This window comes from Aspergillus heteromorphus, assembly GCF_003184545.1.
Source record: "Aspergillus heteromorphus CBS 117.55 chromosome Unknown BO70scaffold_7, whole genome shotgun sequence".
In the NCBI taxonomy this organism is placed as follows: Eukaryota; Fungi; Ascomycota; class Eurotiomycetes; order Eurotiales; family Aspergillaceae; genus Aspergillus; species Aspergillus heteromorphus.
Window position 1 is genome coordinate 292439 of NW_020290412.1, and position 25165 is coordinate 317603.

Below are 25165 nucleotides of genomic sequence, written 5' to 3' on the forward strand. Positions count from 1 at the left end.
AAAACCCCAGGCACACTCTAACACGTAAATAAGATAGTAGATATCAAAGGTCTATATCAGTTGGGTATAAATGCACGGGTAAGGGTAAGTAAGTAAGTACACGAAACGGCGCCGAATGAAATCTCCATCTATGTGTGATGTCGAAAGCAAGATGAACATCCCACATGATGCATATATTAGATACAGGGTATGCATTAAAACGCCTCCTTCATCGCCCGCTCAGCGACGGAGCGATACTCCGCACATTGCTTGACGAGACGCTGCATTCCCTCGCTCGCGGTCTTCCACGGATTAGACGAGAGAAAGCTCTCCGCCTGGTCGAGGATCCTCATATTGTAGATCTGGCAGGTATCTCGGGGGTTGCGAACGATGCTGGAGGCAAGGGTCTTCAATGCGATGGTGGGGTAATACATGGTTATTCTGATTATGTTAGAATGGAAATAAATAGGTCGGTCGAGTCACATACCCCAGGGAGATATCATCCCGCGGAAGGTATTTAATAAGATTAATAGACGCGCGAGCCGCTTTGGATATTAGCGACGCCGAAAGCAAGACCCGCGGGTTGGAGAACGAGTCCGGCCGGAAAGAGAGGCCGTTGATGTCCATCAGGTCCTGAGCGGAGTTGATTCCCCGCGCCGCGACGAGTGAGTGGATGGCGATCATGCAGTTGTAGTAGGTATGATGAAGATGGACGAGGATGGCGGAGACCGGAGGCGCGATCGAGCGCGAGTCGGGCTGGTATTCGGACGGGATGCTTTTCTTCCACGCTTGTAACTGCTCGTCGAGTTGGCCGACCGAGGCCAGAATCTGGTCGAATGGCCGTTTGACAGCGGGGGCGGAGTAGAGGTCCTGGTAGACGTGGCCGCGGATGCGTGCGAGCTCGCAAGCGGAGCGGAAGGCGTTGAAGGTACCCGGTTGGCCGCTTGTTGGCATCGCGTACGTGTCGGATGCCGGGGCGTCCATGGGTAGAGCTGCGCTGACTGCTTCGTCGCTTTGTACTGGGGGCTGGCCGAAGCGGACGGATATTCTGGGTCTTGTTAGTATAGTTGCTAAGGAGAGTGAGAGGAACCGTACTCTCTGTCCAGACAGTAGGCGAACCAGAATATAGTCTGTCCGTGCCGTGCCTCTTCCGGGGAGAATATGGGTGGTATGTCTGCCCTGCCCAGCCCGAGCTGGTCGCTTATGTGGATCGCGACGGAAATCAAGAAGTTACAGGGACGAGATGCTGCTGCGGATAGGAAAAGAATGGTCTGAAGTGATTAGCCGTAGTGAAGATGAGGGCAGGATGGAGCCATACCATGGTCAGAAGGGCCTGGAGGCCTCGTATATCTGGCGGACCCAGATAGAGCTCATTCACGACCTCGAGGGCGGCCTTCAAGAACAGGCTGCTCTTCTCATGGTCTGGCTGGTCGCCAGCCCCGTTCCCCGGAAGCATGTACGCCACCGCCAGAATCACGTTGATGCTGGCCCATCCACCGGCGCTCTGAGACCACATCTGCACGCCTTCCTCGGCGAAGAGGGACAGAAGCTCCGACTGTTTGAAGATCGGGAAAAGCACATTGAAGTATTCCACGTACTTCTGCAGAAGGCGCATGATATCTTGCTGGGGCGGTAGCGGACAGAATGTTCGTCTGGGAGAAATACCGTACAGCGGATAATCTGCCTCGAAACCACCGTCCCCAGACGAGGCGAGGTCCATCAGACTTTGCATCGAATCGATCCCCGCCTTTTGCGAAATCCACTCCATCCCCTCGCGCGATATCATCGAGAAACCTGATAGCATGTGAGCCCGACTCGACCATACGGTGGGGTTGACTCACTGCCGGTACTGAGTATTCCGCCCAGATACCTCGGGACGTCGAAGCACGGTGGAGCGGCTGCAGGAGGGCTGGGTCTTTTCTTGAACGGGGGTAGGATCCTCGGGTTCACATCAGGGGCCGTCGCGTCTGGCTGCGGGCTCGGGTAGATATTCAACAAATCCTGAGCGGCGTCCGGCCCCTGACTGTCATCGAGGAGACTGGCGGACCACGCGAATGCTTGCATCTCGTCCGACACGTCTGCGGGGACGGATCGGCGGCGAACACCTCGTCATCCACCGGGAACCCAAGATTGTGCAGGCGAGACTCCATGCGGTCGAGATTGCCCTCGAGATGGTTAATCATTGCCTGCCTTCGTTTATGGTCAGTGTTTGGCTGACCATGGGAGGGACAGGACGGGCCAACCTTCGCAGATTGGCTCTATAGCGCTGCTGGTTTCGCGTGCAGGAGATACCCAACTTGGTGCACTGGGAGCATTTCGTTTTCCGGCGCTTACATGAATCGCAGGCCTAGCCAGGCCTGTTAGTATGCTGGACTGGTGGACACGACAGACAGTCACGCACCTTTCGCCGCGTACTGGAGGTCGGGTCATCGTGATCGAAGTCGGGTGTGGAAGGAGTCGAGGGGGAGTGGGAGGCGGGCACGTGGACAGGGACGGAGGAGGACCCCGCCAGGCCATCCATTATTAATATCTGCTTGCTTAATGCGGGACTAGCAGAGGGAGCTGGTCGAACGGTTGCCTGAGATAGGGAGCGACTAGTCCTCGGAAAGGATGCAGTAAGCTTAGATGGAGGCCCCGTCCACGACCACAGCAATCGCGATCATTGCGTGGATCACGGGCAGGGAACTGGGCGTGGGGCTTGAAGACTTCCAGAGAACCGGTAGTAGATGGCAGATGGCAGATGGCAGATGGCAGACTCGAGGAGTTTGGTTGAGTGGAAGGGAAGACATTGGCTAGATGCCCGGAAAGGGAACTTCGCAATCCGAGACGAAGAAACCGGGAGGCCCCGCCGGGCCTGCTTGGCGTGTTTGCGCCCGTCACACCCTGCTGACCGAATATTACCGTCCGGAAAAACAGCCAGTCACACAGCTCAAACATTACCCACTAAGCCCTATCAGGTCACATGGCGGGTCCGGATGCCGGATGTTCGCAGCAGAGCGTAACGACAGATGGTATCGGGGCTGTCACAGAACCGCCGCCGCCACGGCTTCTTCGCGGCCGATCATCTCGTCGCCTCCGTCTTCTTCTCTCCATCTTCCATCGCCAGACTGGGCTCATCCTGGCGATCATCATCATTATCATCATCTTGACAACCGGAGAGAGAGGAATGGAGCAATCAATGCACGGAGCAGCACATCGCCGCCACAGCGGACCGCGTTGGCTTGTCCAAGACAGGAATGGTCCAGCTAAGAGATGCTCTCTAGAGACTCCAGACTCCCGGCCACTCCACGTGTCTTCCGTGGATCCACGATATCTTAGAGTAAGATTCCAGGGCCTCCCGTCCCCGAGCCCGACTCACTGCACGCTGGTTGGTCCGGATTCCGGATTCTCATCGCTCGAACATCCAGTTTCCATGCACTACCCCATTAATAATGCCGTCCCCTGCAAGTCGCTCACTCCCATTCAGTCGGGTATGCGCAGTCTTTCTCGGCTCCCCGGAGGTTCACCTCACCGTAAGGAGCTCATTATGACGGACCACCCCGATGCCCCGTTCTGTCATCCTGATCGAGGGAAAGAACTCCGCCAGCGGGTCCGTCTGGAACTTTCGTCTACCGAAGCCTGAGGGCTAGCAATATATAACTCGATCAGGTGGGCCCCTGCTACTGCTGCTGCTGCTACTGCCGACTCAGGAGTCCGGTATATAACCACCCCGATCGACCTGATTTCGCTCATCGCCTGTCGTCCCGTCCAAGAGTGAATGGCATCCCAGGCTCCACCCTACAACGTTCTCTAATTGAAACGACGGGACTGGCACAAGCCACTCAAACCACCATGTCGTTCGTCGCTGCGACCAACCCCAACACCACTCGGGCACAGGCGGTCGTCAGCCACAACCTCCCTGAAATGCAGGGCAGCCCCGACTTCGACGATGCTGTCCACGGACCCCCCGGCACCGCACTCTCAGACCAGGAGAAAAGCGAGGATGACGAAACGCTACAGGAGCAGGAGGAGAAGATAGAGGCTAGGGTAGGAGATCTGGCCCGGCGACTCACGCGCCAATCGACCCGATACTCGACCAAAGGCGCCCTGCAGAACCCCTTCGCCGTGGAGGATCCGGAGTCGACCCTGAACCCCCACAGTCCCAACTTCAAACCCAAGGATTGGATCAAGATGCTCCTCGCCATCCGGTCCCGTGACCCCGAGCAATATCCCGACCGCACCGCCGGAGTGGCCTTCCGGAATCTGAGCGTTCATGGCTTTGGCTCCCCGACCGACTACCAGAAGGACGTGCTCAATTCGCTGCTCGAAGTCGGGACCTTGGCCCGGAAGTTGGCGGGCTTCAAGCTGCAGAAGATTCAAATCTTGCGCGAGTTTGAGGGTCTGGTCAAGAGTGGTGAGATGGTCGTGGTCCTTGGACGGCCCGGCAGTGGTTGCTCGACCTTCCTCAAGACCATTGCCGGGGAGATGAACGGTATCGAAATGTCAGATGACTCCATGCTGAACTACCAGGGTGCGCTGCTTCTATCCCACGTGTTATCCTGTTACGTTACTGACGCACACCACCAGGTATACCTGCCAAAGAGATGCAAAAGGCCTTCAGAGGTGAGGCCATCTACAACGCTGAGACGGATGTCCATTTCCCCCAGTTGTCGGTGGGCGACACCCTGGCGTTTGCAGCCCAAGCAAGAGCCCCTCGGAACCGCATTGAAGGGGTCAGTCGCAAACAATACGCAGAGCATATGCGAGACGTGGTCATGGCCATGCTTGGCCTTTCCCACACGGTCAACACCCGGGTCGGCAACGACTTTGTTCGCGGAGTCAGTGGTGGTGAGAGGAAGCGTGTTAGTATTGCAGAGGCCACCCTCAGCCAGGCTCCGCTACAGTGCTGGGACAATAGCACGAGAGGTCTCGACAGTGCCAACGCCTTGGAGTTTTGTAAAAACCTGAATCTCATGAGTAAATACTCCGGGACGACGGCCTGCGTTGCCATCTACCAGGCGTCCCAAAGCGCCTATGACGTGTTTGACAAGGTCACCGTGCTCTACGAAGGACGGCAGATCTACTTCGGCCGGACGACAGAAGCCAGACAGTTCTTTGTGGATATGGGATTCGAATGCCCCGAGCGTCAGACCACTGCCGACTTCTTGACATCTCTGACCAGTCCAGCGGAACGCCAGGTCCGCCCCGGATTCGAGAATCGTGTCCCACGCACTCCCGACGAATTCGCAGCTGCATGGAAGAAGAGTGCTGCACGAGCCGCCCTGCTCAGGGAGATCGAGGCTTTCGAACAGCAGTACCCGCTCGGAGGCTCTTCCTACGATGCTTTCCTGGACGCCCGGAAGGCCATGCAGGCCAAGAACCAACGTCTGAAATCGCCATACACCATCTCCGTGTGGGATCAGATCTCTCTCTGCACCATCCGTGGCTTCCAGCGGCTGCGTGGCGATTTCAGCTTGACCGCCAGTGCCTTGATCGGAAACTTCATCATTGCCTTGATTGTGGCTTCGGTTTTCTTCAACCTCCCCGACACGACTGCCAGCTTTTACTCCCGCGGAGCCCTGCTGTTCTACGCCGTGCTTCTAAACGCCTTCTCCAGCGCTCTCGAAATCTTGACCCTGTACGCCCAGCGCCCGATTGTGGAAAAACAAGCGAGATACGCCTTCTATCACCCGTTTGCAGAGGCCGTGGCATCGATGCTTTGCGATACCCCTTACAAGCTAATCAACTCGATCACGTTCAACATTCCCTTGTATTTTATGACTAACCTCCGCCGTGATGCTGGTGCCTGGTTCACATTCTGGATCTTTTCAGTCGTCACCACGTACACCATGTCCATGATTTTCAGAACCATTGCGGCGACCTCTCGCTCCCTGTCGCAGGCGTTGGTCCCTGCCGCCATCCTGATTCTTGGTATGGTCATCTACACAGGTTTCGTCATTCCCACTCGCAATATGCTGGGTTGGTCCCGCTGGATGAACTACATCAACCCAATCGCCTATGCTTTCGAAAGTTTCATGGTCAACGAGTTTTCAGGACGTGAGTTCCCCTGCTCGGCCATCGTCCCCTCCGGCGGTGACTACGACTCTGTGTCGATGGAATATCGCAGCTGCTCCACGGTCGGCTCGCAGGCGGGCTCGTCCATTGTGTACGGCACCCTCTACCTCAAGGAAAGCTTCGAATACACCAAGGGCCACGAGTGGAGGAACATGGGTATCATGATCGCATTCATGGCCTTCTTCGCCTTCACCTACCTGGCTGGCACGGAATATATCTCGGAGCAAAAGTCGAAAGGTGAAGTCCTCTTGTTCCGTCGGGGTCACCAGCCCAAGGCCCTTCCCGGAGACGGTGATCTGGAATGTTCAAGCGGCCCCGGCGGCGCCGTCAAGTCCGAGACTCACCCCAAGCAGTCCGAAGTCCGCATTCAAAAGCAGACGGCCATCTTCCACTGGCAGGATGTCTGCTACGACATCAAAATCAAGGGTGAACCCCGACGCATCCTGGACCATGTGGACGGCTGGGTCAAGCCGGGCACCTGCACCGCATTGATGGGTGTTTCCGGAGCCGGAAAGACCACCCTGCTCGATGTATTGGCCACACGTGTTACCATGGGAGTGGTCACGGGCGAGATGCTTGTCGACGGACAGCCTCGGGATCAATCATTCCAGCGCAAAACAGGCTATGTTCAACAGCAGGATCTTCACTTGCCTACATCTACCGTCCGTGAAGCCCTTCGGTTCAGTGCCCTGCTCCGCCAACCCGCGCACGTCAGTCGTGAAGAAAAACTGGATTATGTGGAAGAGGTGATCCGACTTCTAGGCATGGAGGCCTACGCGGATGCGGTGGTGGGTGTGCCCGGAGAGGGACTGAACGTGGAACAGCGCAAGCGGCTCACGATCGGCGTTGAGCTCGCCGCGAAGCCCCAGCTCTTGCTCTTCTTGGATGAACCTACCTCGGGTCTGGACAGTCAGACCTCGTGGTCGATCCTGGACCTGATCGATACCTTGACGCAGCACGGACAGGCCATTCTCTGCACCATTCACCAGCCCTCCGCCATGTTGTTCCAGCGCTTTGACCGTCTCCTCTTCTTGGCCCGCGGCGGCAGGACCATCTACTTTGGCGAAATCGGCGAAAACTCCACCACTTTATCCAGCTACTTCGAACGCAATGGAGCCCATCCCCTTCCCCAGGGCGAGAACCCCGCAGAGTGGATGCTTGATGTGATCGGTGCAGCCCCAGGTTCCCACACCGACATTGACTGGCCAAAGGTATGGAGGGAGAGCCCCGAACATACCGGCGTCAAGCAGCACCTGCAAGAATTGAAATCCACTCTCTCCGCCCAACCACAATCCGGCACCTCCGACCCCGAAGCCTTCCGGGAGTACGCCGCCCCATTCTACATCCAACTATGGGAATGTCTGATCCGCGTCTTCGCCCAATACTACCGCACGCCCAGCTACATCTGGTCCAAAACCGCGCTTTCGATCCTCACATCCCTGTATATCGGGTTCTCGTTCTTCCACGCCACCAACTCCATACAAGGCATGCAGAACCAGATGTTCTCTGTGTTTATGTTGATGACCATCTTCGGCAATCTGTGCCAACAAATCATGCCGCATTTCGTCACCCAAAGGTCCCTCTACGAGGTGCGCGAGCGTCCCTCCAAGACCTACTCGTGGCAAGCCTTCATGACAGCCAATATCCTTGTTGAACTTCCCTGGAACACCCTGATGGCTGTCCTGATGTTCATCTGCTGGTACTACCCGATCGGGCTCTACAACAACGCGAAGCCCACTGACGCAGTCACCGAACGCGGCGGTCTCATGTTCCTACTCATCTGGGTCTTCCTCCTCTTCACCTCCACCTTTGCGCACATGGTGATCGCCGGCATCGAACTCGCTGAGACAGGCGGCAACATCGCCACCCTCCTCTTCTCCCTGTGCCTCATCTTCTGTGGCGTCCTCGCCACCCCCGAAGACATGCCCGGCTTCTGGATCTTCATGTATCGCGTCTCCCCCTTCACCTACCTGGTGTCTGCCATGCTCTCCACCGGCCTCTCCGGCACGACCGTTACCTGCGAGTCCCTCGAGTATCTCACCTTCAGCACCCCCAACAACGAGACCTGTGGCACCTACATGGCCTCGTATATCAGTACGTCGGGCGGATACCTCAAGGATCCCTCCGCTACGGACTGCCAGTTCTGCACCATGAGCAGCACGGATACTTTCCTCGCGGAGGTGTCGAGTTATTTCTCCGACGCGTGGCGGAATTTCGGGTTCATGTGGGTGTATATTGTCTTTAATATTGTCGCCGCGGTGGGCATTTATTGGTTGGCCAGGGTGCCGAAGGGGAAGGGGGTGAGGGGGACGACTTAGTCGTGCCGTGTGGGTGGAGAGATGTTTGATCTGAATCAACCCGTATCGGGGAGAGATTGATACATTCCTTTGTCGAGGCATTCGTCAACCTATCTCTTCTGATAGATTCGATCTGGCAATTGTCTTTGTCTTTGTCTATTTCATTCCCATCAACCCTGTACGTGGTGGGTAATTTATTTATTTATTTATTTATTTTTTATTTGTTTTTTTTTTTCTAATTCTGTTCTACTTGGTCGAATTCCTTTCCATTTGTCTATCCTTACAAGATCGCTTTCCGCATTATTCATTGGTTGTTGATTGTTCGACCTGTGTATTTTGACTCGCTGTCTTGTTTTCTGTTTTTCTTTCACTTCTTACTGTCTTTAGACTGTCATCTTACCGTATAGACTAGAGTGGGTGGTATAACTGATTAGTGTATCACGCGTGGAATTATCCACACAATTGAATTAATATACAAAGCACAAAATAGTAATTCATCCCATGCCTTTAGCCATAACTAGGGTATCACTGATGTGTAAATGAAAGTTCCAGAGAAATAGTACAGTGACACTGACAGCGACAACTCAGCTTGTGTAGATCTGAATTCCACTTGACGGTAGGTAAGATAGAACCCTGTACATGCAGCGCGGAGTACTTAACTAGCTACTAAATATGTCCTCATGTATAGTTATTAGTTATACCCCTCCCGCTTCTGCACGTCAACACAGAAACAGCTGGACCACTGCAGTCTACTCCATACAGCCTAAGGATATGTATCTATCTAGTCTACTGCCAGAATCATCCGGATCCCAGTTCCCAACTCCCCAATTCCTGAACCCTAGAACCCACACCCTCAAACACGATTTACGATTTACACGCCAACTTACCCCAACATCCCCACATCCACCCCCACACAAACAAACAAACAAACCCAATTAAACAATCAAATGTCCCAATACCGCCTCATCTTCACCACTCCCCCCCTCGGGGCTCTCCGCCTGCAAGTCCGCCATCTTCGCAGCAGGAGCGGGCCGCTACCCGGACGGAAAATACACCGAGTGCTGCTGGACGACGTCCGGCAGAGGGCAGTTTCGGCCGAGGAAGGCCACGAACCCGGCGATCGGGAGGGTCGGGGAGTTGGAGTTCACGGAGGAGGTGTGGGTGGAGGGGTTGAAGAGGTGGGATTTTATTTCTCTTCTCTTCTTTTCTTCATTTTTTTCCAGTCTTTTTATTAGGGAAGGGGGGGGACTTGATGAAAGAGGGGTTGGCTAATAAGTATATGCTGTCTTGGGGGTGTAGGGCGCATCCGTATGAGCAGCCGTCGTATAGTGTTTCTCGGATGGAGGAGTTCTAGGTCCTACTGTGCTGGTGATATATGCTGGTGAATAGGATACTGGGCTGGGGGATGATTAGCTGTTGAGGAAAGAGAAGATTGGAATTTTGGATTCCATGTGTTTGTTCATTTATTTGGTGGCTGATGTTTGCATGATAACACACACACACCAGCCAGTCCCTCCACGCCCCGCCTGCCTAATCCAGCGTACATAGCCTGAAAGTCCAGGCACCGTGAAACACGAAGTAGAACACGTCACGTGGGCTGTCATTCTTCGCTTCACCTTCCACGTCTGCTTCTGCTTTCTCCATCCATTTCTATCTTCATCTGCAGTCTCATCTACATCCCTCTTAATCTGCATGTTTATCTGTATTCTTATCTCGATCCCATCTTAAACTGTCTGATATACCGATTTTATTTCTACGACCAGCCTGGAGACGAGGTAGATCACCCTGGCTCCGAGGGAGGGTCGGGCTGAAGCGAAGCTGCGGATGGACAAGCTAACAGTAGCCTACTTTACTCTCTCCAGGTTTTTACAGTCTACACACCCCAGGACGGATTCAAATTGAAAAAGACTCGATTATGACTGCTCCTGATACAATGTGATCCAGACGGAAGCAATCAAGATTTGATCGAGAAAAAAACGACCTTCACCTGATTGAGATGAAGACACCACAATCTGATCGAAAAAAAACCTCAACCCGATCGAGAAGAAACACCCCGGTTTGATCGACAAGAAACAACCCAATCCGACCGAGAAAACACCCCCATCCGATGGGAAAATCACCCCCACTCGATCTCAAAAACAATCAATCTCCCCCCAGCACTAACTCCTCCGGCCTCGCGGTCAACCGTACAACAATTCCCCTGAATCTCTCAACGAGCCTATCGGCAACCTCCTGACCGAAGGTCGGACTCATAAGCATCATCCGAAGCATGGTCACACCCCCACTCTCTCCATCGGCAGCGGGAACTGGAACACACATCATCATCGGATGTCGGTGAAGCATTTGAGTATCAACGTGACGATTTCTCGCCGGGACGCATCCACCGAAGAGATAGTCTGTATCCCAGAGGCCGCTGGCATTCAACCAGTGGAGACCCGTGCCGGGCGGGGAGTCAGGATGCCACTCGGTGCTGCGAGCGACCATCTCGTCCCAGTCAATTGTATCGTGCGACATGCCCCGGATGTGCTGGCCCTGGACCCAGTGGAAGAGCTCTTTTGCGGTCCAGTCTGCTTGCAGCGGAACGCGGACGGGCAGGTAGTTCACGCACGGCCCGACGGTGCGGTCGATTCGATCGATGGGGAGGGCGCGGTGGCTGGAAATCTGCGCGAAGACCACATCGGTGCGCTTGGTGTATTCCGCCAGACATACGGCCCAGGCAGATTTGAGAACGGTGGCCATCGTGACGCCGCCCTGTAACTCGGGCATCGGGATCTCGGCCCAGCTGTTCACCAGGAGGTCCATGCGCGAGCGTTTGGGGAAGCCAACGGTTTCGTCATACAGAGTCAGATGTGTCATGGACGAGCCTTGGAGCAGTCCGCGCCAGAACTCAAACGCCGCTGGCCGGGTACGCTGCACACGATGGGCGATAAATTCGGGATACTCTAGGCTGGCGGGTAGGTCTGCTGTCGAATTTGCATAGAGAGTGCCTATTTCCCGGATGAGGAACAACACTGTCATACCGTCGTAGTGCGCGTGATTGACTCTCAACGCCAGGGACATGCGGGTCTTGCTCGTCACAACGAAAAGCTGCAGGGTGGGCGACGCGAAAGGAACTGGCTTGGCGGCATCCGTGTGGCAGATGGCTAGGAGGACCTCTTCGGGATTGTTGTCAGTGCGGACTGTCTGAACTGGCAGGTCCACCTGGCGCAGCACAATCTGGATGTGTGTATTCTCGAAGGGGACAAAGACCGTTCGCAGGATCGGGTGTCTTTCAATGGTCGCGACGACGGCATCCTTCAACCGGATCTCATCGAGGAGCTGGGGGAAGTGAATGGTCACATGTGCCAAGTGGTGGCTTTCAATTGACGTTCGCTGATAGTATGTGGCTGGGATGATGTCGAGCACATTGTTTCGATCGATGTGCCACTTCGCGCACAGCTCATCGGCGTGTTCCAATAGAGCACTTGGAGGGGGCGGAGGGTAGGCTTCATCGTCCTCACCTTCCAGCACTGCAGCCAGATCGGACAATCGTGGATGACGAAAAATTGCTTGCACTGTAAGGCTCAGACCCGCTCGACGAGCGGATCCTGCCAGGGACATGGCCTTCATTGAGTCCAGGCCGGCTTGGAAGATGTCCTCATCCAACGGGATGCTGTCGGGGGACCGGTTCAGAGCGCATGCCACAAGCTCCTGCAGCTGGGCTTCCAGAGGCGTAGATGGAACGCGTCTCGATTTCACGATGGCACTGTAGGCCTCGAGCTCCTCCCGCGATAAAGATGCTGCGTGCTCCCGCAGGCACTTGCGATCAGTCTTGCCAGTGGCACCCTTGGGCAGCTCTGCTAGGGGCAGAAAGGCACTAGGGATCATGTAGGATGGCATCGCCTCGTGAAGCTGGTCAACTGCAGCACGCACAGCATTGGAGAAAGTCTCCGAAGGAGGATGAACTTGTACGAGAGCCGTGGTGTTGCCCGTGGCATCATCGCCAACCCTCTGGAGGACATACGCCACGAGGAAGGGAGAGTCGACATGCTTTACAAGTTCCACCAGAACAAGGCTATCACAGAAAGCCCGGGAGACTTGCGACTCTACCTCCCCAAGTTCTAGCCTTTGACCACGGATTTTAATCTGGTGATCCTGCCGGCCCACAAAAATCAACGATCCGTCCTCCGCGAATCGAACCAAATCCCCGGTCCTGTATAAGAGGATTGTCTGCCTCTCCCCCCGAATAGCTTTTAGCCAGCAGGGAGCCTCTACAAACACTTCAGCAGTCTTCAGCGGATTATTAAGATACCCCCGAGCGACATTAGGTCCCTCAACAAGAAGCTCGCCGACAGCGCCTTCAGGAACGAGCCGGTGGTAATCGTCTCGGTCCACAACCCACGTAACACAACCCGACGAAAACCCGATATTGCGCGGATTATCAGACTTGACAATGACTGGGGTTGATGCACTGCACATGGCACACTCTGCCGGGCCATAGCCTCCAAAGAGAATGACCTTCCCACACCAGATCGCCAGATCGGCAGCTGAGATAGCCTCTCCGGCCAAGATCAATGTTTTGAGATGTTTGAGCTGGTCGGGATTGAAAGAACGGGCGACTGTGGGCGTTGCCATAGCGAAGTTGACTTCCATGCGATTCATGGCGCCGGTGATGTCTCCGCCTCTCTCGGCATTGGAAGGGATACAAACGCATCCTCCGGCAACAAGAGGAAGGAGGAGTTCGGCAACGGCGATGTCGAATGCATGCGAGCCAAATTGGAGCATTCTGCACGTTGCAGTGATGCCCCAGCGACGGATCATGCCATCCAGACTGGTGGCAAGCGAGGAGTGGTGAATGACAATTCCTTTTGGCTTGCCGGTCGAGCCTGAAGTGAAGATAAAGTAGGCGGCATTCGACCCGTTCACATGAACATCATGACAGTGGGTATCATTCGAGTTTACACTAAGCAGTCGATCGCCCACGTCGATGACGCAGGACGCCAGGTTGCTAGCTTCCTTAACCAGGGTGGATGAGGCCAGTACAAGACGAGCCTTGGTATCTTCAAAAATGGCCCGGAGCCTGATAAGGGGATGTGACGTATCGAGTAGCAAAAAGGCTGCCCCGGCTTTCAACACTGCCAGTAGGGCTACTGGAGTCCAGCGCGATTTATCTAGATAAAGTGGGATGGGCATTTCAATCCCCACGCCTTGCTGGATTAGCTCCTCTGACAGGATGGTGGAGAGACGGTCCAGTTCCTCGAATGTGAAATCTCCGTCCCAAGCACAGACAGCGTGGGCAGTGGGATGGTCAAGGCTTAGACGATGAATTGCGTGATGTACGTGATCTGTCACGGCTTCCGGTACAACACTATTTCGGGTTGCGAGCAATGTCCGCTGCGCTGGATCAAGGAGCTCAATGTCCCGGACTAGGTGGGAGGGCCGGGATATCACCTCGGACAGCACTTGTGCAAAGGTCTGACCGATAGTTGCAGCGTGTTTGCGGGGAATGAAAGACTCCTGGTAGGAAAGTAGCAGGCAGGCTGTCTTTTCAAACACGGCAACATTGACAGATATGGGGAACTGCACATGAATCCCTGGGGTTAGCGCTACATTGCAAGACTAACAAGGGGACATTACCTCGCTCCGGTCCTCTCCTCCATATTCTTCAACGGAAACAGTTGTCAAAGTCTCGTCAATACCCGCCCCTTGTCGTCGCCGGTCCTGGACTGAGATGCTAGTGTTGAACAGTTCATTCCCTGTCGCACCGACTGCCTGCAGAATCTTTGCGAAGGAGTAACTTTGATACTTCAGGCTGCGCAGCCGGTCGTCATGATACTGCTGGAGGACAGATAGCACCGACGCCTCGGGCTGAATATGCAAATGCGCGACATGCAGATTCATCGCGGGCCCAACTATATCCTGTACGCCAGGGACTGGAACACTCCGACCGGTTACCATGTGCCCGAAACAGACACTGGTCAAGCCGGTATAACACTGCAGCACAATTGCCCAGACCGCTTGATACACACTGCTCAACGCCAGACCATGTTCCTCACAAAACTCCTCCATATTCGGGGTAGAACCAAGCTCTACGAAGAGCGAGCCAAACTCCGCTTGCTTCTTATTGTCACAAGGGATCATTGTGGAACCGTCCGTGAGGTTGGGGAAGATGCAGGGAATTGCGGAATCGAGATATCCGCGCCAGTACGCCTCCCCATTCGGACCAGAACCGGTGGTGCTCTGTAAATACGCGACATAATCCCGATACGATGGTGCATGGCTCGGGGAAAGATGCCCACCATAGGCCAGGGCAAGGTCGCGCCGAAGGATCCGCTCCGAGGGGCCATCAATGAGCGCATGATTAATTTCCAACTCAACCAGAATCTCATCAAGTGTGGACTTTTGGAGATGTAGGCACGCGGAAGGTCGAATGCGATCGGTTTTCGTTGCATTGTCCGTCGGGATTTGGATGGCCACGGACACACCTTTGAGCACAAGCTGGTCCATGGATCCTTCGGAAAGCTCTACAAACACCGTGCGCAGGGCCGGATGTCGATCAACCACCTGTTGCCATGCACGTTCCAACTGTCTAACATCGAGGGGCGCTCCATCAGCTTGAGTGCGGATCACTTTCCAACGCATGACCTGCTGATAATACCCTGGGTTGCGGGCTTGGCTCAGAAGCATGCCCTGCTGGACCGGAGTAGTCGGATAAATCTCTTCAATCTCTCCGTCCAATCTGGGAATGATCTCTTGCAACGATCGATCAACCTGGTCGGAGGTGACAGTTCCCAGGAGCGGGAAATCCGAAACAGTGTGGCGGTGCATCATAGAGGGTAACTTATCGGCCATCCCGCGCAGAGACCTCTCACACTGTTCTGCCCACTTCTGGAGACGGTCCTGGTGGCGCATCCGGCGATTGACTAAGAACTGCAAGCGCAGACGATCCCCAATGATGTGAGCCGAGACGTCAAGCAAACCGAACCGGGGCATATCCTCAGCAATATCTCCAACGCCGAGTTCGTTCCCTGCGTCTAGAGTCAGCAGGGCGCCGACGCGCTCCAGCTGCTGGTACCGGCCCTGGTAGTTCAACACGATTTCTATATCTCCCATGGTTTTGGCGCCTTGAGGATGGAGATGCTGGGAGGTAAAATACTGCCAACCATTTGCGGGAGTCTGCCGACGAGCGTCCTTTGTGCGTCGAAGAGCGGTCACCAATCCTTCAGAAGCGGCCAGTGACACTGTGGTGGGCCAGACGGTGGTGAACCACCCCACGGTACGGGAAAGGTCCACACTGGCATCCCACGGCTCACGGCCATGACCTTCGGAAAAAATGACGGGAGCTGGCCGGTCTGGGAAAAGCTGAACGAAGGAATGCAGGACAGCTGCCTGGATAATCTCGACGGGCTGCGTGGTAAGCGCTTCGTTTGCACGGCCTATTAGGATTTGACTAGTTTCCTCGTCAAGACTGAACCCATAACTGTCGACATCAGCGTGAGTATTGTGACTGATCGCATCGATTCCCCAAAACGCCGTGACAGTCTCAGCCTCGTTCTGCGGGGCAGGCAGACACCTCGTTGCATAGTCGGCCTGGAGCTGACACCACCGGAGGAACGGCATAGAGGGAATAGCAGGCACCGACTCGGTAGTCAGGAGCTGCTCAAGGTCGGCGAGAATGACTCTCCATGACACGAGATCAATCACCAGGTGATGTGCAACAAGGGATATGAAGAGCCTGCCATCGTCGCGTTGAAATTGATCGACTATCAGCAACGGCCCATGCTGGATATCCAAAGACCTTTGACTGATGCGACAGATAGCCTCAATACTGTCCTGTGACTGAACGCCATGATCACGGTGCCGATAGCTGCTGCCATCCACACAGGACGGAATCCTCTGCATCCACCGGTCATCCGGACCTTTCTCAAACCGAGCCCGGAGCATCGAGTGTGTCTGGACTAGCACGTCAAGCGCCTGTGCAAGAGTCCTACCGCTCATATCAGCCTTCCCCAAGTGCAAGGGAAAAGTTTGTGTAAAGTAATTTGGGCTTGGAGGTGCACAGTCAAAGAACATCTGTTGAATGGGAGAAAGGTCCACCGGTGTATCAATAATATCGTCCTCTTCCGTCTTCGCCACCTCGCTATGGGATCGGACTGTATGCAGGGCCAATTGCTCGATTGTCCGGTACTTGAATAGGTCTTGCACGGTAATAGGGATTCCCACAGCCCCGGACTGCGCCGCTACCTGCATGCTGGTAATGGAGTCACCGCCGATGCGGAAGAAGCTCTTGTTAATACCGATTTCTTCCGGGGGTATATTCAGCACAACAGCCCAAATCCCACGGATATCACGCTGGATGTCGTTTTGAGGGGGCACCACGACGGTAGATGCCGAGCGATAGCTATCGGCTTCCAGTCGCGAAAGAGAGGCCAGACGATTGTTGATCTGCCGTCGGTCGACTTTCCCATTCACATCTCTCGGGATGCGTGACACGGGGATGAAAAGATTTGGGACCATATATGCGGGCACTCGTTCCTGGAGAGCTGCTTCGGCAATATGTGCGTCCTTCAAAAACCTGGAAGTGCTCGCTGCTGGAAGCAAAATGTCCCCTTCATTCGAAGACTGGCCCGATGCAGATGCACATAGAACTAGGGCGACCAGAGCTCCGGTGCTTGTGCCGAGAGACGAAATAGCAGCCACGGCTTGAAGGGCGTCCGGAAAGCATTGCTGAACGTGATGCTCGACTTCCATCAGTTCGAGACGTTGACCGCGGAGCTTGGTTTGTGAATCCTTGCGACGGATGTACACAATCTCTCCTTCGGAGTTGTACTTCACCAGATCACCCGTGCGGTACACCCGAGCTTCCTCACACTCAACGCGGAGTCTCTGTAGCCAGCTTGGCACAGGTATGTACGCAGCAGCCGTTCGTTCTGGATTATTGAAATAGCCTCGGCCGACAATTGCGCCCTCGATTATGAGTTCACCCTCTGCTCCGATGGGCAATGGATCCAGAGTCTCTGGGTGCACGATCCACGCGGAACCTCCAGTGGCGCGGCCGATAGTGTTGGGGTATGTGTCTGGGCAGAACGGATCGCTGATGCAGCTGACGATGCTGCATTCAGAGGGGCCGTACGCATTGACAAGTCGCACGTGCGATGCCCAACGGTCCACAACGCTCTGCTGCATCGGCTCTCCGCCCTGTATCAGGGTTCGCATGGTGGGGACGACCTCCGGCGAGAGCAGTTGAATGACTGAGGAAGTCAGCGTGGCCCAGTTTGCTCCCATTTCCGTGATGACTTGCGCCAGGCGATTATCAAGATCTGATTGAGATGGGATGCAGATGCAACCGCCCGCTAGCAGTGTCATAAAATGCTCAATGTACATGGGATCGAAGCCGTATGAGGTGAATTGGAGCGTCCGTGTATCACAATTGAAGGCCATCCGTTTGATCACAGGTTTCGTATTGGCGACGAATGATCGATGCTCGATGACCACGACCTTCGGCTTACCCGTGGTGCCGGAAGTAGTGATTGTGTACATGGCATCGGATGGGCGGACACCGTGGCTGCCGGCCTCAACGCAACGCATCAACTGAGCCGGAAGCGCAGACTCGACTATCAGCACGGGTGCATCAAACAGGGCACTGGCGAAGTTCTTCTGCGCTGGAGAAGTCAGAATGAGAACAGGCTGGATATCTGTGCAGATATCGCGGAGGCGACCGGTGGGCTGCGAAGAATCGAGCATTGTAATGGCTCCACCAGCACGAAGAACGGCCAGTTGTGCGACTATAGTCCATCGAGATCTCTCGAAGTACAGAGCGACAAATGTATTCGGATGAACTACATCTAGTCTCTGAATGTGGTGTGACAGTTGCGCGACATGCTCATCCAGCTGGCGGTATGTAAAGTCCCCGTCCCACGCATGGATGGCGACTGAATCTGGCCATATTTGGCATCGTTCGTGAACTAAGCTGTGGACGCACTGCACGTCTTGCTGGTAAGCCAACACGTTCCATTCAATCAGCTCATTCCAGTCATGCGGGCTGACGAACTCCAGGTCACTAATCATAGCATCCATATCCGCAACGTGGATTTGCAACAAGATATGTTCAAATTGCGCGAAGATGCGATCCATCTGAGCACTGGGCACCACAGCCGAATCAAAAGTGACCGTCACACTGATATCGGAATCCCCAAGGAGCGGTTGACAGTGCAGCAGCAATGCATGGCTACTAAAATGGTTGGTATCCGACAAGAACTCCGCATGGCAATACCACAAGTGCTCGGACTCGGGGACCTCTTTTGGGTCAACCACAACAAGAGTCTGAAATTGACACGCTGTGGCCGCACTTTCACTTTGCTGGCTGATCTGCTGCAAGCCCAACTGCTCATGCCCCATTTGCCGCACCGAATGGTTCTGCAACTTGTCCAGAGCCTCGGCTAAACTCTGCGTCGGGTCAAGACGAAGGCGCAGGGGCGCTGTCGCAAGAGTGGGACCTGCAATACCCTCGATTCCAACGACTGGCGCGGTTCGGCCGGACGAGGTCACCCCGAAGATGATGTCATCGCTGTTTGTATAAGTCCTGCTGACGAGGGCCCAAGCGAGCTTGATCTTAGAGGCTATGGTCGCGTCGTGGGACTTTGGAGTCTCCGGCAAGGCGATTGTCCTGCGAATGAAGGATTGGGGCTTGGGTCGATAGTTGAGAGATGGAAGGGCGGGAAAATGCAATGCATCGACATTCTGCAACTCCTCTTTCCAGAACACTGCGGCCGACTCCATGCAGCTTTCCACGTGTGCGATGAACTTTTTGAATGGAGTCAGTGGCTCCAAGGGGAGCTGACGGTATGCTCTGTCCACCTCGTCAACGAGTAAGCGCAGGGACCACGCGTCGTACAGGGCGTGGTGGATAGAAAGAAGCAGGTGACCCGGACAGAGGATGAGGCTAACAAGCGATGTTCCAAGGCCTACAGCAGGCTCGGGTGAAGTGGAATGATCCTCCTGATATGACCAGCTCAGTGGTTCTTTCAGAACAACCTGATAGCAGGTTCCGGTGCTAGTCTGAGTGATGCGTGTACGCAGGATAGGATGAGCCTCCGCGACGATTTCCCAGGCCCGCTTCAGTTTATCAGTGTCGACCCCATCCGCCAGGATAAAGGATTTGCATGCCATATAGGCATCAGGCTGATGGATAGTGGACGCAATAAGAGCAGCCTGCATTGGTGTGCAGGGGTAAATGTCTTCGATGCGGTCAACGGAGGTCCCACATTGATTGCTCGCTACTGGAAGAAGCGTCTCGATATCATCAACAAGTGCAAACGGAGCCAAGGTTAATGGTCCCTGGAGAGTCCCGACCTCGGTAGAGGTGCCAGCTACCACAGCAATATCCTTCAAACAAGGATGATGAAAGATATCCTGGAATGTGACGTGGGCCAGACCCGCCTTTCGAGCAAGTGCTGCCAGCTTCATCGCATGAATGGAATCGCCGCCGATCCGGAAGAGATGGTCGTCCCGTCCAATACGGCTTTCTGGGATGGAGAGAACTCGCGCCCAGAGTGCCTGCCACAGCATCTCTGCTGCAGTACGCGGGGGCTCTTTTGCGCTGTCTGCCCGGTTTGCTCCCACGACATAGGATTGGAGTTCTTCTGGGGACAACTGCTCGGCTGCCTCTCGCAGGGTTCGGCGGTCGATCTTTCCGGTTCTACCCCTGGGGATTTGGTAAACTGGGAGTATCGCCGATGGGACCATATGGGCAGGGAGGGCATCCTGGATACGTGCGGTTGCAGATGCACTCTGGTGCAAAAGCTCCTCGTCCGGATCTTGCAGGAGCGAATCATCACCATTGAAACCGACAGACTCTCGAGCAATGAAGACAACCAACAACGCTGCAGCCGCTTCGCGTGGCCGGATGATTTCCGCTACAGCCTGCACCGCTGACGGAAAGTGGAGCTGCACTTGATGCTCAATGTCTCCCAGCACGAGTCGCTGGCCTCGGAGCTTCACCTGGCTATCTTTCCTCCCCATATAGTGCAGGTATCCATTTTCATCGTATCGAGCCAAGTCTCCTGTGCGATAAATGCGACCGGCAATTCCACCTGGACGAATCTTACGCAGCCATTCGGGAGCTTCGATGAACGCCTGCCGAGACTTCCTTGGATCGTTAAAGTATCCCCGCGTTACCGTCGGGCCCTCGATCAACAGCTCTCCCACAGCTCCCACGGCAGCAAGACGGTTGACATCATCAGCTACGACAACCCAGCCTGCAGAACCAAACAAATGGCCGATCCGACCGGGGAAGTGCATGCCAGGCTCAATTGTGAGGGAGCCGCAAGTATAGGCCTCGGCTGGGCCGAACCCATTGATCAAGCGCACACGCGAGGACCACATTTCCATCATCTCCACAGGGATATTCTCCCCGCAAAGACGCAGCGTTTTCAACCCAGGAACCTCATCAGGACTGAGGACCATCGCAGCAGACGGAGTCATGGCAGCCCAATTGACTCGGTACTCTTCAATGAAGCCGGCCAGGTTGGACATCCGCTGCGTTTCTGACGGGATGCAGAGACACCCACCATGGACCCAGGTGAGAAATACCTCTTCCATACTCACGTCCCACGCGTAACTGCAAAAGTGCAGCGTTCGCATGCCAGAATGCGCACCGGCGGCCTCGCCAATGCTGTGCAAAGCGGATGTGAAATTGCGATGCTCGATGACAATTCCTTTCGGGGTGCCAGTGCTTCCGGAGGTAAACAGGATAAAGGCTACGTCGTGGGGATGGACAGAAGGCCACTCCGCTGGGGTCGCTGCTGGAGCAGGTTTTCCACAGGGAACTTCGAGCAAGGGAACTCCGGTTTGCAAGGAATCCATCACGTGGCGCATTGCAGAGCTTGAGAGGATCAGTGACGGTTGCGATGTTTTCACGATAGCTTCAATCCGGGCCGGCGGCAGGGCGGGATCAATATTGACTACTGCTGCACCGGCGCGTAGCACCGCCAACATGCTCACCACTGGCCAGCTCGACTTTTCGAAGCATAAAGCAACTCGCGCCCCGAGCTGGACACCGGCTTGGATGATCTGCTGGGCTACATCGGCTGAAAGCGAGGCAAGGCTTTCATACGTGAGCTGTCGATCCCAAGAAGTCACTGCAGTCGCTAGAGGCTCTTTTCTCGCATTCTCGAGCACTATGTCGTGCAGAGTGTTGGGAGACTCTGGAGACAAGTCTCCCCCATTCCATTGTTTGATGATGTTTAACTCCTCCTGGCTAACCAAATCCAGCTCCCGGAGCAGCCTATGCTGGTCTCTGCATATCTGCTGCAGAATATTGGCAAATTGGGTGACCAGACGACTCGTCGTGACACGCGGAAGGAGATCCGGATCGAACTGAGCGCGGATATGCAGAGAATCGCCGTCATCAGAAGGTGTGCAAATTAAACCGATCACATAGTTGATGAAGACACTGTAGTTGTCTCCACCGTACGCATCTCCCTTTCCATACATGACTGGAGGCACATCGTCTTCTGGGACATGCTCTGGTCGCTGGAAGATAAGTTGGCTCTGGAAATCGCAAGCGGCAGCGGCTTCGGGACTGATCTGTCGGATGTTTTGGAGACCGGTTTGCTCAAAGGGTATCATTTGAATGGCCTGGGTCTGCACGGTTGAGAGGATTTCTGCTACCGTTTTCTCACGGGGACAAATCACTCGGACAGGAACTGTCGCAATTGCTGGCCCCGTTATGTTCTCGATGCTATCAACCGGGGCAGCTCGGCCAGTGACCGTCGCTCCAAACACCACATCCTCGGACTCTGTGTGGTTTGAAACCACAACTCCCCACGCCAAGCGAACTATGTTGGACAACGTAGCTCGGGATCCAGCCAACAAAGAAAGATTGACCGTGCGCTGTAAGTTAGCCGTTGCCTTGGGCACAACAGCATCGTTTGGCAGAGATGGAAATACCGAGGCACGGAGATCGCTGAATGTGTGTTGCCAGAAGTTTCGCTCCGCCGCCCTGTCTTGGTTCTCGATAAATTGAATAAATGGACCAAACGATTGAACCTGCAATCTTTCTTTGTAGTACGCTTTCTTGACCTGTTCCAGCACCAGACCGAGGGAATGCATATCGAAGACAGCATGATGCAGAGTAAGTGCAATGGATGGGCCTGATGCATCTTGGATCACGCTGAATCGTGCTAGAGGATCCCCTGGGCCCATGGATAAATCACTGTCCTCGCTCCGGTAAGCGTCGACTGAGGAATAGCTCTTCCATTCAATGCCAGATTGTCCTTCATAAAGCACTGCTTGCACTAGCTCATGGGACGGACTCTGTACAATACGAGTCCGCAATATGGAATTAGAATTCACCGCCACTTGCCATGCAGATTGCAGTCGACTCAGATTGGTATCCTTTGCAAGTTGAAAGACAAATCGCGCAATATACTGGCCTGGAACTTTGATCGTCGAGACCATCAGACCCGCCTGGAGCGCCGTGCACGGGTATATGTCCTCCACTGCACTGATAGGGACTCCGCACTGCTCTGCTGCCAATGCGACAGCTTGCTCCTTTTCTTGAATCATAGAAAAGGGTTTCAAGACGGACTTCGCAGCTGGAGCCATTGCTTGGACGCTCTCCACATGAACGGCCAGCTTGCTGACCGTCTCCAGGCTCAAAACGTCCGCCACGGCCAGAGGTGGGTACTCGTTTGAACGGAACAGACCGACTACTCGCATCGCTGACACTGAGTCTCCTCCAAGGCGCAAGAAGCTATGATGAACTCCAAACGCACCGTGATCCAGTGTCAGAACTTGAGCAAAGACGCTATGAAGGCTTCGCTCAAGCGAAGTAGTGGGTAGGGTCACATCGACATCTCTGATCGAGTGATATATGTCTAGCTCGGCACGAGTACACTTTTGCAACCTTTCTCGCAAGGCTAGGCGGTCGATCTTGCCCGTGATCGTGAGTGGCATCGATAGTAGCGGCACATAACTAGACGGTAGCATATGCTCGGGGAGTAACTTCTTCAGTTCGGTCTGGATCACCTGAACGTCGGATCGGAACCGGTCTGATGGGACTGCGAACAGTGTTTCCTTCTGCTCCCGGATGTAATCGGGGGAGTACAAAAAGGCAACCAGAACGTGAGTTTCGCTCTCGTCGGCTAAGGTTCCTGTTTCTGCTATCACCTGTGTGACGCCAGGACAGGACTTGCGGACATGGAACTCAACCTCAGCCAAGTCGACGCGGTTGCCCCGGATCTTTGCCTGTGTTCCTTTCCGTCCAACGTGGCGAACAGTGCCGTCTTCTTCACAGCGGAACAGATCGCCTGTCTTGTACAAGTGAACGGTGTTAAGCTTTGTCTGGCCTGCACATGGATGCCAGGCAGGAGCGTCAATAAAGACGGCAGAGGTAGACTCAGGATCATTAAGGTATCCTCGACCAAGGGATAGTCCATTGATGACCAGCTCTCCGATAGTCCCGACTGGCACAAGACTATGATGATCTTCAGCATCTACCAGCCAAAACTTCATGGAGGGATGAGGTCTGAAGGCAACGCCCTCGGATTGATGAGGTGCAAGGCCGATAAACCCAGAGTTCTCACTGGCGCCATAGATGTACACCATGCTAGTACGGGCAGTCCAGTCATCAAACTCGCCATTGCGGACTGCTTCGCCGCCGAGGATGATTGTTTTCAAGTTTGATGGGGGAGTTCTGGAGTCAAGGCTTCGCAACAGAGAAGGTGTAATACATGCCCAGGTCACGCCCAGTTCCTCCATGGTAGCAGGCAGTCTGTTGATCCGGTCATGATCAGACGGAATACATATCGTGGCACCCCTGACCAATGCAAAGTATATCTCATTAATCGACATGGCAAAGGAGTATGACGCGAATTGCAACACCCGGGAGCTGGCGGAGAGTCCAATGTACACAAGACTGGCCTGCTCTGGCAGGTTCGCCATAGCGCCATGTTCTATGACACAACCCTTGGGCTGACCAGTACTACCGGAGGTGAAAAGCACATAGGCTGGGGTGTTTGGACTTGGTGAAGGCAACATCTCATCACTGACTGGTAGCCCAGAGACGAAGTTGCAATCGATACAAACAGTCTTATCCGCCAGCAGTGCTGCTCTGTCTTTGTTCACATCGGACGCCACTACAAAGCCACAGTTTGTGTGCTGAACGATGCTTGCCAAACGGAGATCAGGATGTGAGGGCTCCAGGGGCACAAATGCACCACCAGCTTTAAGAACAGCGAGCTGGGCGACAACAACCCATTGGCATCGGTGGAACAACAGTGGAACAAACACATCTGGACCAACACCAAGACTGCACAAGTGTGAGGCTAGTCTGGTACTGGTGGTGTCGAGCTCGGTATATGTCATCTCCCCGTCAGCCGCACAGACAGCTATGGCATGAGGATGATCTGCAACCTGGGCTCGGAAGCTTTCAAGTATTGATGGGCGAGAGGGGTTTGAAGTATAGGCTGATGCTCTGTCAACCACTTCGGGAGAGGTTTTATGTGAGGTGACGCCAGGAGTCGCGTCCTCACTCTGGACAGGCAACTCCCACGCGTTATCTATGGATTTGCGTTCCATAGCGGAGGCTAGGATATCGGTAGAGAGGATAGATAACTAACATGAGAATGATAACAATGTCAGTAAGCGCGAGAATCCACAGAGAATTTGATTCTATTCTCACAAGTAGGATTGCTTTAGCGTCAGATCAGCGTCAGATCTTCTTCGCGCCGAGGAAATGTATGAAGGTTGGTGCGTATTAAGAGAGCGCGCTGCTGCTCGGGGGCATATAGTCCAATAAGTAACAGTGAATGCCCGGGCATGAAGGGAGTGAGTAAAACAAGATTGACAGAGAT

The 25165-nt window shown here is 54.5% G+C and overlaps 5 protein-coding genes across 5 annotated transcripts; 3 read left to right on the forward strand and 2 right to left on the reverse strand.

Annotated features, from left to right (window-relative positions):
* Nucleotides 1-10: 10 nt before the first annotated feature.
* BO70DRAFT_386049 (fungal specific transcription factor domain-containing protein) lies at nucleotides 11-2162 on the reverse strand (the record flags this gene model as incomplete). The annotated part of the gene is made up of 6 exons (XM_025545787.1): nucleotides 11-420; nucleotides 467-1027; nucleotides 1075-1250; nucleotides 1298-1773; nucleotides 1821-2017; nucleotides 2056-2162. The coding sequence occupies 6 exons, from the start codon at nucleotides 2160-2162 to the stop codon at nucleotides 195-197; spliced, it is 1743 nt and encodes a 580-aa protein (XP_025400963.1). The 3' UTR covers nucleotides 11-194.
* Nucleotides 2163-2941: 779 nt separating this feature from the next.
* Nucleotides 2942-3601, forward strand: BO70DRAFT_378397 (uncharacterized protein; the record flags this gene model as incomplete). Its single annotated transcript, XM_025545262.1, has 1 exon — nucleotides 2942-3601. The coding sequence occupies one exon, from the start codon at nucleotides 2942-2944 to the stop codon at nucleotides 3599-3601; it is 660 nt and encodes a 219-aa protein (XP_025400964.1).
* Nucleotides 3602-3810: 209 nt separating this feature from the next.
* BO70DRAFT_333140 (pleiotropic drug resistance family ABC transporter) lies at nucleotides 3811-8766 on the forward strand (the record flags this gene model as incomplete). Its single annotated transcript, XM_025540956.1, has 2 exons — nucleotides 3811-4489; nucleotides 4546-8766. 2 exons carry the CDS (start codon nucleotides 3811-3813, stop codon nucleotides 8349-8351), a joined length of 4485 nt encoding a protein of 1494 aa, XP_025400965.1. The 3' UTR covers nucleotides 8352-8766.
* Nucleotides 8767-9305: 539 nt separating this feature from the next.
* BO70DRAFT_287949 (structural toxin protein RtxA) lies at nucleotides 9306-9684 on the forward strand (the record flags this gene model as incomplete). The annotated part of the gene is made up of 2 exons (XM_025539265.1): nucleotides 9306-9508; nucleotides 9630-9684. Coding segments are annotated over 2 exons (258 nt in total), but the record flags the coding sequence as incomplete, so codon positions are not given.
* A 788-nt stretch (nucleotides 9685-10472) lies between these two features.
* Nucleotides 10473-24924, reverse strand: BO70DRAFT_378399 (acetyl-CoA synthetase-like protein; the record flags this gene model as incomplete). The annotated part of the gene is made up of 2 exons (XM_025545263.1): nucleotides 13947-24924; nucleotides 10473-13826 (listed from the first exon to the last, which is right to left on the reverse strand). The coding sequence occupies exons 1-2, from the start codon at nucleotides 24888-24890 to the stop codon at nucleotides 10473-10475; spliced, it is 14298 nt and encodes a 4765-aa protein (XP_025400967.1). The 5' UTR covers nucleotides 24891-24924.
* Between the last annotated feature and the right edge of the window lie 241 nt (nucleotides 24925-25165).